Raw genomic sequence first — 14,152 nt, 5'->3', positions numbered from 1 at the left:
ATATTCTCTTGGACAGTGTTGCTGTAGAGTAGTATTCCAAGGTGGAAATAAGTTATTTCTTAAATGGAGAAGGAAAGTAAGAAGAGCTCACATTGGTTATCTTATATCCGTATAGATAATTTAGTCATGTTCTCTCCAACATTATATTATAAAATGCATAGCCAGGTGTAGTTTGATAATTGTTTGGGCATTCATATCACCAGAGATTTCTCAGCACTCATTCATCCCTTGATGAATGTTGATGAGAAAGTCCTAGAGTGCCTAAATAGTTTTATATAGTAATAATATGAAAACAAGTATATTAAATTTACCACTGTGCTTTCTAAAATGTAAGTGAATTTATCAGTAGTTTTCTCCCACTTTTTTTGGTAAAAAGACTAAATGGCAATTCCCTCTTCTTCCGTTATATTCAGCCACTTGTTCTTGTATAAAAAACATGAAAAATCTATTAGGGAATGTGAAAAAAGATGGATTTACAAACACAAAGGGTTTGATGATAAACTCTTTAAGGAACTCTTTTTTCAGCCTGGAACTAATGTAACAGAAAAGTTTGCACGTTGGAAACATGTAAGTACAATTATTTTATTATGTTTCTTTTTTCTTACTATTTTTATTTCTTTATTTTTTATTATGTTTCTTTGAAATATTGTTAAGATACTATAGTTATAGTTCATATTATATTAATTTCTTTAATCTCTTTTAATATCTTGTATTATCTTGTTAATATTCTTGATATTTTTGTGATGTGATAAAAGTCATATAGTATAAATATGATTTTGTGGTATATTAATCACTCCAAAACTAATTTGTGCTTTGTATATATGTTTTCTCTTATTAATTATTGCAGGTAATTATTAATAGTGATATAAAATCTCTTCTCAGTAGCTGAAAACATAAAGAAATATTTAGTTTATTAAAGACTGATAATTGTACATATAGCAAAATATTCACTGAGTGATTTATGCTAAATTATGTATTGCTTTAAGGACACAATAAAAATAGAAAGAAATTTGTATTTATTGAGTGCCTACTATGTACCAGGCACTGTGCTAGGTATTTTGCATGTGGTAGGTAGTTTATTCTTCATAATACAGTAATATAGATACTTTTACCTCTTTTTTTATGAATAGGGAAACTAAAGCTCAGAGGGGTCAATTAACTTGCTAAAACCCAGACAGTTAAGTGACATTGCTGGCACTTAGCTCAGAGATCTTCTGACCTCATAATATGTGCCTTTTTTTTATTTTTTAGAGTTTTGCTTTGAATACTAGGTAATTGTAAAAATGAAAACTTGGCATTATAGTATAATTAACTGAAATGAACTTTTTGTGAATTGTAAAGCACTGTTTTTGTATGTAAACTCCTTCATATTTCCAATTGTACCTGAGTAGCCTGAGCTACAAATATTTCTATTACATTAACATAATTAGAAGAAAATGCAAAATGTCCAGACTGCAATTAGTCTGATTTCAGTGTAATTGAGGACATGTGTTCTAGACACAGTAGATATAGTAATGTCCTCAATCCCTTAAATCCCACCAAAGTTTTTCCATTGAATAAAAGGATAGATTTTCAAAAGCAGATTATCCTATTTAAAACATTTTCCTCACTAGCACTGAGTGCCAACTGTATTAATTTACTCCAGATGATAGTATGCACTGTAAAGATTATGTGAAACATCTTTTGGCTCTCTTTGTAAAATATATACTTACTAATTTCAGCATATCATGTGCTTTTTATATGCTTTATATAGAGAAGACTTTCACTGATGTTGTATAGTGATATCCAAATTAGATATGGGTATGTTGTATACTGATAATCAATTTAGGTATGCCAATAGCTAACAACCATATGTAAATACAGATCCGTATATACATACATTCATATATAATATGTTGTGTTATGGCAAGCAACTATTACAAAATCATAAATAGGAACAATATATATTATAAAGTGAAAGTGAAAGTTAAGTCGCTCAGTCATGTCCGACTCTTTGCGACCCCAAGAACTGTAGCCCACCAGGCTCCTCCATCCATGGAATTTTCTAGGCAAGAGTACTGGAGTGGCTTACCATTTCCTTCTCCAGGGGATCTTCCCAACCCAGGGATCGAATCTGGGTCTCCCGCATTGTGGGCAGACGCTTTGCTGTCTGAGGCACCAGGGAATCCCTATATTATAAAGGCTATGTTATTTAATACCTATGAAGATACATAAAATATACAATTTTGGATCTTTGGAAGTATTTTGAATATTACAAATATTTTGCTAAAATATATTAATTATAAGGAGTTTTCTAAAACTCCTTGACGTTAGTGATTCTATTAACCACATCATTACTAATGTCATTTATTAAAAGCTTTTCTTTTCTAGTCATGTTTTTTTCACTGCTTATAGCTACCATTCATGGACCATTATTCATAGAACATTACTGAAGTTGTCTCCAAAGATCACTTTCTTTTTTAAATTTATTTTTTGCTGTGCTGGTTCTTCATTGCCGTGCAGGCTTTTCTCCAATTGCAGTAAGCCAGGCTACTCTTGCTCACAGTGTGTGGGCTTCTCATTGTGATAGCGTCTCTTATTGGAGAGCATGGGCTCTGGAGTGTGTGTGCTTCTGTAGCTGTGTCATGTGGAATCTTCCTGGATCAGAAATCAAACCTGTGTCTCTTGCATTGGCAGGCAGATTCTTTACCATGGGGCCACCAGGGAAGCCCAAAGCTCACTTTCTTAAAGTGACTGAAGTAATTTTTCTCTGTAAGATTCATCTTTGAATCTATGCCTTTTATATAAAATTGCCATTCCATCTTCTGTTAGTTTCATTTTTAGTCTTTTCTTCAGTTCACTCTGTTGATATATTATTCTTTTATTATTTTTACTATTCACTTGTCTTTATTGACTTGGTTTGTTGGAAACTATAGTGAGAATAATTAATACCCTAGAATGCCTAAGAGAACCAAGGATCCAGAAAACACTAAAGAAATTAGAGAGTAGGGAAAGGGGAAGGCTTGAGAAAATATCAGCATTTAATAAGCTCATTAGAAAAATATACTGTGAGCAAAGTAATGAAAAGGGTTAATCAAGAATGGAGTTCAGGTTTCAGTAATTAGATAAAGTAATCATTGTCTGAATCTGCTCCTGTTTTGAGATGAAATGTGCTTAGTCTCCTAAGGACTTAAAATTTCTGATATTTATGGTAACCTAAAATGGAAAGAACCAGAGGAGTGAGTTCAAGTCACATTCATTTAGGAAATGCTGTGTTTTAAAGCCAAAAGTTCTATAAACATCCAGAGTTCATGGTGCAAGAATAAACTATAAATGAGATGCAGAACCAAAAATCAGAAGCCATGATGAAAGAATCTGAAAAAAAAAAAATGTATTGACATAGGAGAAACTGAGACTCTAAAACAATTGCTATGGACATTATTTGTCCCTGGCTTACAGATTTTCATCAGGGGGTGGTTTTTCTCCTGTTACTGAATAGAATAACATAAATATAGAATTTGGTGGTAATTAGATCAAGCTTTAGGGACATTTATATATTATTATGGAGGATTTTTTGGAAAATCTAGACACTATTATGATGAATTTTGCTGGGGCACCCAAAAATATTTGAAATCTGCTTTGGCACAGTCAATCCTTTTACTCAAAAGGTCACTCAAAAGTTACCAAGGAGAATATATATATAGAAAGTGATAACAAACAAAGCAGTTCCTAACTGAGGCTTTTGTCTAAAATTCAATTGCAATATTTTAGTAACCTGGGCTACACTACGAGATATTCTTTGTTACCTATGCTTTTTTATCTTGAATAGTTATTTTCTATATTGCAAACATGAATTTTAGAAGGGATATCAGTTCAGTTCAGTCGCTCAGTCATGTCCGACTCTTTGCGACCCCATGAATCACAGCACGACAGGCCTCCCTGTCCATCACCAACTCCCGGAGTTCACTCAAACTCATGTCCATCGAGTCGGTGATGCCATCCAGCCATCTAATTCTCTGTCGTCCCCTTCTCCTCCTGCCCCCAATCCTTCCCAGCATCAGAGTCTTTTCCAGTGGGTCAACTCTTCGCATGATGTGGCCAAAGTATTGGAGTTTCAGCTTTAGCATCAGTCCTTCCAATGATATAGTATAAGAGAAAGTCACACTCATTCTAACTTAAAGGATAAAGATTTGGAGTCAGGGAAAGCAATTTGTCATGTATTTCTTTCAGAGTAGCTTTGTTGTTGTTCAGTTGCTCAGTCATGACCGACTCTTTGTGACTGGATGGACTGCAGCACAACAGGCTTCCTGGTCCTTCACCATCTTCTGGAGCTTGCTCAAACTCATGTGCATTGAGTCGGTGATACCATCCAACCATCACATCCTCTGTCATCCTCTTCCTCTCCTGCCTTCAGTTTTTCCCAGCATCAGGGTTGTTTCAGTGAGTCAGCTCTCCCCATCAGGTGGCCAAAGTATTGGAGCTTTAGCTTCAGCATCAGTCCTTCCAATGAATATTCAGGGTTGATTTCCTTTTGAATCGACTGGTTTGAGCTCCTTGCAGTCCAAAGGACTCTCAAGAGTCTTCTGTAATACCACATTCAAAAGCATCAGTTCTTTGGAGCTCAGCCTTCTTTATGATCCAGCGCTCACATCCATACGTGACTATTGGAAAGCCATAGCTTTGACTATTCAGACCTTTGTCGGCAAAGTAATGTCACTGCTTTTTAATATTCGGTCTAGGTTTTCATAGCTTTTCTTCGAAGGAGCAAGCATCTTTTAATTTTATGGCTACAGTCCCCATCCACAGTGATTTTTGAGCCAAAGAAAATAAAGTCACCATATCCATTGTTTCCCTATCTATTTGCCATGAAATGGGATGGGAACAGATGGGACCAGATGCCTTTTCTTAGTTTTTTGAATGTTGAGTTTTAAGTCAGGTTTTTCACTCTCCTCCTTCACCTTCATCAAGAGGCTTTTAGTTTCTTTTTGCATTGTGCCATAAGATGGTGTCATCTGCATATCTGAGATTATTGATATTTCCCCCGGCAATTTTGATTCCAGTTTGTGCTTCATTCAGCCTGGCATTTTGCATGATGTACTCTGCATATAGTTAAATAAGCATGGTGACAATATACAGCCTTGATGTACTCCTTTCCCAATTTGGAACCAATCTGTTCTTCCATGTTCAAGTCTAACTGTTCCTTCTTGACCTGCATACAGTTTTTTTTTTTTTTTTCAGAAGATGGGTAAGGTAGTCTGGTATTCCCATCTCTTGAAGAAACTTCCGCAGTTTGTTGTTGATCCCTACAGTCAAAGGCTTTAGCATAGTCAATGAGCAGAAGTAGATTATTTTCTGGAATTCTCTTGCTTTTTCTATGATCCAACAGATGTTGGCATTTTGATCTTTGGTTCCTCTGCCTTTTCTAAATCCAGCTTATACATTGGGAAGTTGTCAATACACATACTGTTGAATCCTAGTTTGAAAGATTTTGAGCATTACCTTGTAGCATGTGAAATGAGTGTAATCTTTTGGTAGTTTGAACATTCTTTAGCATTGCCATTCTTTAAGACTAGAATGAAAGCTGACATTTTCAGGCCCTGTGACTGAGTTTTCCAAATTTTTTGGCCTATTGACCATACCACTTTAACAAGATCATCTTTACAATTTGAAATAGCACAACTGGAATTCCATCACCTTCACTAGCTTTGTTCATAGTGATGCTTCTAAGGCCCATTTGACTTCACACTCTAGAATGCTTGGCTCTAGATGAGTGATCACACCATCGTGGTTATCTGGGTAATGAAGATCTTTTTTCTATAGTTCTTCTGTGTATTCTTTCCACCTCTTCTTAACGTCTTCTGTTTCTGTTAGGTCCTTACCATTTCTGTCCTTTATTGTGTCCATCTTTGCATGAAATGTTTCCTTGGTATTGCTAATTTTCTTGAAGAGATCTCTAGTCTTTCCCTTTTTATTGTTTTCTCTATTTCTTTGCATTGTTTACTTAAGAAGACTTTCTCATCTGTCCTTGCTATTCTTTTGAACTCTGCATTCAGATGGGTATTCCTTTCCTTTTCTCCTTTGCCTTTTACTTCTCTTCTTTTTTCAGCTATTTTTAAGGCCCCCTCAGACAACCATTTTGCTTTTTTGTATTTCTTCTCCTTGGAGATGGTTTTGATCACTACCTTCTGTACAGTGTTATGAACTGTTCGGTCCGTAGTTCTTCAGGCAATCTGTCTATCAGATCTAATCTCTTGAGTCTATTTGTCACTTCCACTGTATTATCGTAAGGTATTTGATTTAGGCCATACCAGAATGACCTAGTTGTTTTCCCTGCTTTCTTCAATTTAAGTCTGAATTTTGCAATAAGGAGTTCTTGATCTGAGCCACAATCAACTCTTGCTCTTGTTTTTGCTGATTGTATGGAGCTTCTCCATCTTTGAGTGCAAAGAATATAATCAATCTGATTTCGGTATTGACCATCTGGTGATGTTCATGTGTAGATTGCTCTCTTGTGTTGTTGGAAGAATGTGTTTGCTGTGACTAGTGCATTCTCTTGGCAAAACTCTGTTAGTCTTTGCCCTGCTTCATCTTGTACTCAAAGGTCAAATTTAAGGCCTATTACTACAGGTATCTCTTGACTTCTTGCTTTTTCATCCCAGTCTCCTATGATGAAAATGATATCTTTTTTGGCGTGTTACTTCTAAGGTCTTGTAAGTCATCATAGAACCATTCAACTTCAGGTTCTTTGTCATTAGTGGTTGGGGCAGGTACTTGGCTTACTGTGATGTTGAATGGTTTGCCTTGGAAATGAACCAAGATCATTCTGCCATTTTTGAGATTGCACCCAAGTACTTCATTTTGACTCTTTTGTTGACTTATGAGGGCTAGTCCATTTCTTCTAAGGGATTCTTGCCCACAGTAGGAGATATAATGGTCGTCTGAATTAAATTTGCCCATTCCAGTTCATTTTAGTTCACTGATTCCTAAAATGTCAATTTTCACTCTTGCCATCTCCTGTTTGACCACTTCCAATTTACCTTGATTCATAGGTTCCGATGCAGTATTTTTCTTTACAGCAGTGGGTTTTACTTCCATCACAGGCCACATTCACAACTGGGAGTTGTTTTTTCTTTGGCTCCATCTCTTCATTTTTTCTGGAGCCATGTCTCTACTCTTCTCCAGTAGCATCTTGGGCACCTACCAACCTGGGGAGTTCATCTTTCAGTGTCATATATTTTTGCCTTTTCATACTGTTCATGGCTTTCCCAAGTCAAGAATACTGAAGTGGTTTGCCATTCCCTTCTCCAGTGGACCACATTTTGTCATACCTCTCCACTATGACCCATCCATCTTGGGTGGCCCTACATGGCATGGCTCTTTGTTTCATTGAGTTAGGCAAGATTGTGATCCATGTAATCGGTTTGATTAGTTTTCTGTGATTGTGGTTTTCATTCCGTCTCTTCTGTGATTGATAAGGAAAGAGGCCTGTGGAAGCTTCCTGATGGGAGGGATGGGCTGTGTGGAGAACTGGGTCTTATTTTGGTGGGCAAGGCCTTGCTCAGTAAATCTTTAATCTAATTTTTTGCTGATGGGTGGACTGCTCATTAGAAACATATCTGGAACTCTAGAGAAAAAAAGCAATACCTGAGCATTTGTATTTTTCAAACAATTTCAATATAATTCTTATATGCATCTGGATTTTAAAAAGTGATTACAGGTTTTCCTGTTAGATCCTAGTTTTGGTGATATAGAGTTTTACTATTTTTCTGTTGACCCATCATGATACAATGGTATTCCTTGAGTAATAGTTACATAATCACATTAGTAAAAGATGTTTATCAGTTTTCACAATCAATAGCTAAACTAAAAAAGATAATTACAATTGCAAGCCATAATGGAAACATGATTAACAATATAAAATGATTACATACAATTTGGACGGGGGTCAAGTGGAGTGATGTGGTAAGTGAAAGTGCATACATGCACATGTTTTCATCCACCCAGTCAGTCTGTCTTTTACTTGGTGCATTTAATCCATTTACATTTCAGGTAATTATCGATATGTATGATCCTGTTACTGTTTTCTTAATTGCTCTTGGTTTATTTTCTGCAGGTCTTTTCCTTCTCATGTGTTTTCTGCCCAGATAAGTTCCTTTAGCATTTGTTGTAAAGCTGATTTGGTGGCGCTGAATTGTCTTAATTTTTGTTTATCTGGAAAACTTTTGATTTCTCCATCAAATCTGAAGGAGAGTCTTGCTGGGTAGAGTATTTTTTTGGTTGTTGGTTCTTCCCTTTCATCACGTTAAATATGTCATGCCATTCCCTTCTGGCTTGTAGAGTTTCTGTTCAGAAATCAGCTGATCAACTGATGGGAGTCCCCTTCTTTGTTATTTGTCATTTTCCCCTTGTTGCTTTTAATATTTTATCTCTGTATTTAATTTTTGTCAGTTTGATTACTATGTGTCTTGTTGTGTTCCTCCTTAGGCTTATCCTTCCTGGGATTCTTTGTGCTTCCTGGACTTGGTTGACTATTTCCTTTACCATCTTAGGTATATTTCAGCTATTATCTCTTCAAATAATTTCTCAGGTTCTGTCTCACTTTCTTTTCCTTCTGGGACCCAAATGTTCATGTGTTTAGTGTTGTCCCAGAGATCTCAGGCTGTCTTCATTTCTTTTCATTCTTTTTTCTATATTCTGTTCTGTGGCAATGATTTCCACTGTTCTGTCCCCCAGGTCAATTATCCATTCTTCTGCCTCAGTTATTCTGCTTTGGCTTCCTTCTCATATATTTTTCATCTCTATTTATTTGTTCTTTATTTCTTCTAGGTCTTTGGTAAAAATTTCTTGCATCTTCTCAACATTTGCCTTCATTCTTTACCTGTGATTCTGAATCATCTTCACTATCATTATTCTGAATTCTTTTTCTGGAAGGTTGCCTGTCTCCACTTCATTTAGTTGTTTTTTAGGGGTTTTATGTTGTTACTTCATCTGACACATAACTTTCTACATTTTCATTATGATTAACTTTCTGTAATATGTTTTTTGTTTTAGCTGCTGTGGGATTGTGCTTCTTCTTGCTTTTCTGTCTGCCCTCTGATGCATGAGGCTAAAAGGTTCCTGTAAGCTTCTTGATGGGAGGGACTTGCTCTGGTGGACAGGGCCTTGTTCAGTAACTATTATCAGCTGATAGGTGGAGTTGCACTCCCTCCCTGGTAGTTGTTTGGCCTGAGGCAATCTAGTCCTGGGGTTTAGGGGGTCCATGGTAGGGTTAGATGTTTCCCCTCTATTTGTCATGAAGTGATGGGACTGGACACCATAATCTTAGTTTTCTGAATGTTGAGTTTTACGCCAGCTTTTTCACTCTCTTCTTTCACTTTCATTAAGAGGCTCTTTAGTTCTTCACTTTCTGTCATAAGGGAGGTGTCATCTTTGAGGTTATTGATATTTCTCCTGGCAATCTTGATTCCAGCCTATGCTTCATCCAGCCCATGATGTACTCTGCACATAAGTTAAATAAGCAGGGTGAAAATATACAGCCTTGACATGCTCCTTTCCTAATTTGGAACCAGTCTGTAGTTCCATGTCTGGTTCTAACTGTTGCTTCTTGACCTGCATACAGATTTCTCAGGAGGCAGGTAAGTCTGTTATTCCCATCTCTAAGAATTTTCTACAGCTTGTTGTGATCTACTCAGTCAAAGGATTTGGCGTAGCCAATAAAGCATAAGTAGATGTTTTGCTGGAGCTCTCTTGCTTTTTTGACAAATCAGCATATGTTTGAAATTTGATCTCTGGTTCCTCTGCCTTTTCTAAGTCCAGATTGAACATCTGGAAGTTCATGGTTCATGTACTGTTGAAGCCTGGTTTGGAGAATTTTGAGCATTACTTTGCTAACATGTGAGATGAGTGCAAATGTGTGGTAGTTTGAACATTCTCTGGCATTACCTTTCTTTGGGATTGGAATGGAAACTGATTTTTCCAGTCCTGTGGCCACTGCTGAATTTTCCAAATTTGCTGGCATATTTAACAACATCAATTTTGGGGATTTTAAATAGCTCAACTGGAATTCCATCACCTCCATTAGCTTTGTTCACAGTGATGCTTCCTAAGGTCCATTTGACTTCGCATTCCAGGATGTTTGATTCTAGGTGAGTGATCATACCATCGTGATTATCTGGGACATGGAGATCTTTTTTGTATAGTTCTGTGTATTTTTGTAATATCTTCTGCTGCTGTTGCTGCTAAGTCACTTCAGTTGTGTCCGACTCTGTGTGACCCCATAGATGGCAGCCCACCAGGCTCCTCTGTCCCTGGGATTCTCCAGGCAAGAACACTGGCGTGGGTTGCCATTTCCTTCTCCAATGCATGAAAGTTAAAGTGAAGTCACTTGTGTCCGACTCTTAGTGACTCCATGGACTGCATCCTACCAGGCTCCTCTGTTAGGTCCATACATTTTCTGTCTTTTATTGTGCCCACCTTTGCATGAATCTTGGCAGAATAATAAGTAACAAATAGTGTAGGAATAATTTAATTGCCATATATAAAAATATAAAGGATTTTTCTTTTCCTGTAAAATTAATATTTTTCAAAAAATTTAAGTATAGTTAATTTATAATATAAAGCTAGTTTCAGGTATACAGCATAGTGATTCGGAGTATTTTTGCAGATTATACTTCATTATAGGTTACTAAAAGATAATGGATATAATTTCCTGTGCTAAATAACATATCTTTATTGCTTATCTATTTTATATATAATAGTTGTATCTGTTAATCCTATATCCCTAATTTGTCTCTCCTCCCTTCCCTCTCCCCTCTGATAATCACAAATTTGTCTCTGATAACTGTGGTTTTGTTTCTGTTTTGCATATACTTTTATTTGTTTTAGTTTTTAGATCCCATATTGAAGTGATATCATATAGTATTTGTATTTCTCTGTCTGACTGACTTCTCTAAGTATAATATTTTCTAGGTCCATCCACATTGCTACAAATGCCAGTATGCCATAAAAAAATATAAAGTTATATCCTTACTACAACCCCAAAATAAATAATCTCCAAATGGAATAAATATTTTAAAGTAAAAATACAAAAGCAATAATGTTAGAATAAAGTGATTCATCTTTTTATAATCCTAGAGTTGGGAATAATTTTTTTTTAACATTGTATAAAGAATAGAATCCCAAAGTATTCACTGATTTGATCACTTTAGAATTAAAATTTTCTGAACAGAAAGTGACACTAATAAATAAAATTAATATACAAGTGATAAGCAGGAAAAAACATATGATAAAGAAAAATTCACTGAAATTATTCCTTCCAAATTAAATGGAATAAAATTCTATATGGCAAGTCCATACCAACAGAACAATAAAAAAAGAATATGAACAAAGAAAAAGTTAATAAAGATAAGTCACAAAGTGTAAAATAAAAGTGGTCACTATAAAGAAGTTGTCTTTTATTAATGATCAGTCTAAGTCAAATTTGCATGTTTCATAATGCAACTATATTATCTTATTTGTTTAGATGTTTCCAAAGAGTTAAAGGTTTACAAAGTCATTTAAGTTTATAAATTTTTAATATTAATTATCAAACTGTGACATAATCAGAGGTAAGAGCAAATGAGCCATAGAATATCATTTAGAAGGGAACATTAATAATTTTGGAGCATAATGGAAAGAACAATTACAGTAATAGGTTGGGAGCTTATCAGGAAAGGGGCCTGTAGCAAATTTAGCTTAGTTCAAGTCAAGGAGAGAATAAGCAAAAAGAAAGCTGTCTGAAAGTGTGCAATAAGACTGTGGTTTCAGGATCACAGCAAAAACCATGATCATGCCAGAAAACCTATCCTAAGAAATGGTGGTATAAGTGCCTATAGTATGGAAAATGTACTGGATGAGAATAATTTAAGCACATAAATTTGAGCCAGTTTTCTGCTTGTCATAAAATCAGTATTCACCTCTGAGTCAGTTGCCAAAAAAAAAGGGGGGGGGGATCAAGAAACTTTGACTACCGAAGAGAACTGAGCTGAAGGGTGTGTGTTCTCAGCTGCTCAGTCGTGTCTTATTCTTTGCGACCTCATAGACTATAGCCTGCTAGCCTCCTCTGTCCATGCGATTTTCCAGGTAAAAATACAGGAGTGGGTTGCCATTATCTCCTCCAGGGGATCATGCCAACCCAGGGAGGAGTCTCTTGTGTCTCCTACAGGGTACCAGGTATATTTCTAGCCTTTCCATGATATAATTCAGAGAGGAATACTCCTTGCAGTCCTTGGAAATGTGGACACATTATCTTTATATATATATACACAGAGCAAAAGGTAAATTCCACATTGTGTGTTTTAACCAAAGAAGTTGTTCTGTGGTTACAGTGCCAGCTGTTCTCTAACTGGTGCCAGAGGGTCAGGATAACATGAAGATATATGAATATGAACAGCTGAGGAGGAAATATGATTATGAAAAACATTTTTCAGTAAGAGAAAAATGGACACTTCATTGAATAATATTAAGAATAAAGAAATTTTTACTTACATTTGTATTTCTATTTGTCTTATAACCCTTACAAGAAAGTCAACATATTTTATATTACAGTTCTTAGGTATGCACGTGGGATCAACAGAATTGACATTTGCAAGGAGATGTTAAATCATGCCAAGAGAGTTACCATCTGGCATAATTTATAGGTATCTCCCTTATATTTTTTTCCTAATTTCTATCTATCTCAGGTTTACGTCAGTTCATTCTCCTTTATTAACCTCAATATACAAAGTATTTGCTGAGCAGTACGGGCTTACCAGGTGGCCCTAGTGGTAAGGAACGCCTGTCAGTGCAGGAGACATACGAGATGAGGGTTTGATCTCTGGATTGGGAAGATCCCCTGGAGAAGGAAATGGCAACCCACTCCAATATTCCTGCCTGGAGAATCCCAAGAGAAGACTGGCAGGCTACAGTCCATCGCATCGCAAAGAGTCATACATCACTGAAGCAACATAGCACACATACTCTACTTTGAGCACTTCATGATTCTAGTCCCTGTGCCTTTCCACATGTGTTATGCTATTAGGTAAATCATCTGCTCAGTTCTCTCATCTCCTAGTGAGCTCTCTGGTGACCCAGGCAACCCTCACAGTTTTATAACTTAAATTATTTATTAATATATTTTTAAAATAATTCTGGAATTTCTGGATTTAAAAATTTTTCTTATCATGTCTATGGAATCAAGCACAGTTTGTGGTGTCACAGGTTTTTCCAGAAAGGAAGTACCGTGGCAGTTAATTGTACAAAAGTTTTAATGGGAAGTAACACTCTTTAAGGGCTTCCCAGATGGCACTAGTGTTAAAAGAGCCTGCCTGCCAATGCAGGAGACATAAGAGACACGGGTTTGATCTGTGGCGGGAAGATCCCCTGGAGAAGTACATGGCAACCCACTCCAGTATTCTTGCCTGGAGAATCCCATGGACAGAGGACCTGGCGGGCTATACTTCATAGTGTCACAAAGAATTGGACATGACTGAGGAGACTTAGCATGCACACAGAAAACACTTTAAAGGAAAACGGAAGAAGTAGAGAGTCAAAGTTTCTGCCAACCAACCAGGAGCTTTGAAGCAAAGTCTGTCTCTATCTGAAAGTCTAATAATGACCAGTAATGGCCAGGTCCTTGTAACACTGCCTTACTCAGTAATCACCTGAAGCTGGCCCAGAGAATAATATGACCTCAACTTGAAAGCAGGGGTGAACACTGAACAGCTAACAGCTGGAGCTGTCAGCTAGCCACACCCCTTGCATCTGAGTAGCCACAAATGTTGTCTGATATTACCCTACTTTGGCTCTGTCCTCAGTCCAATTCAGTTCAGTCACTCAGTCATGTCCAACTCTTTGCAATTCCATGGACTGCATGACATTACTTTGCCAACTAAGGTCCATCTAATCAAAGCTATGGTTTTTCCAGTAGTCGTGTATGGATGTGAGAGTTGAAATATAAAGAAAGCTGAGCCCCAAAGATGCTTTTAAACTGTGGTGTTGGAGAAGACTCTTGAGAGTCCTTTGGACACCAAGGAGATCAAACCAGTCAATCCTAAAGGAAATCAGTCCTGAATATTCATTGGAAGGACTGATGCTGAAGCTCTAACACTTGATCACCTGATGTGAAGAGCTGACTCATTGGAAAAGACCCAGATTC

At 36.6% G+C, this 14,152-nt stretch overlaps 1 protein-coding gene across 1 annotated transcript in view; it reads left to right on the top strand.

Annotated features, from left to right (window-relative positions):
* LRRIQ3 (leucine rich repeats and IQ motif containing 3) overlaps nucleotides 1-14,152 on the top strand; it is a 217,651-nt gene that overhangs the window by 86,017 nt on the left and 117,482 nt on the right. Inside the window, exon 5 of the mRNA XM_055403712.2 lies at nucleotides 414-567. Coding sequence (XP_055259687.2) covers nucleotides 414-567 — 154 coding nt within the window. The remainder of the gene's footprint in view (nucleotides 1-413; nucleotides 568-14,152) is intronic.

The sequence above is a fragment of the Moschus berezovskii genome, chromosome 4, assembly GCF_049115385.1.
Source record: "Moschus berezovskii isolate FMDL1 chromosome 4, NW_MosBer_1.0, whole genome shotgun sequence".
Classification (NCBI taxonomy): domain Eukaryota; kingdom Metazoa; phylum Chordata; class Mammalia; order Artiodactyla; family Moschidae; genus Moschus; species Moschus berezovskii.
This window is presented reverse-complemented; position numbering and strand designations above follow the sequence as displayed.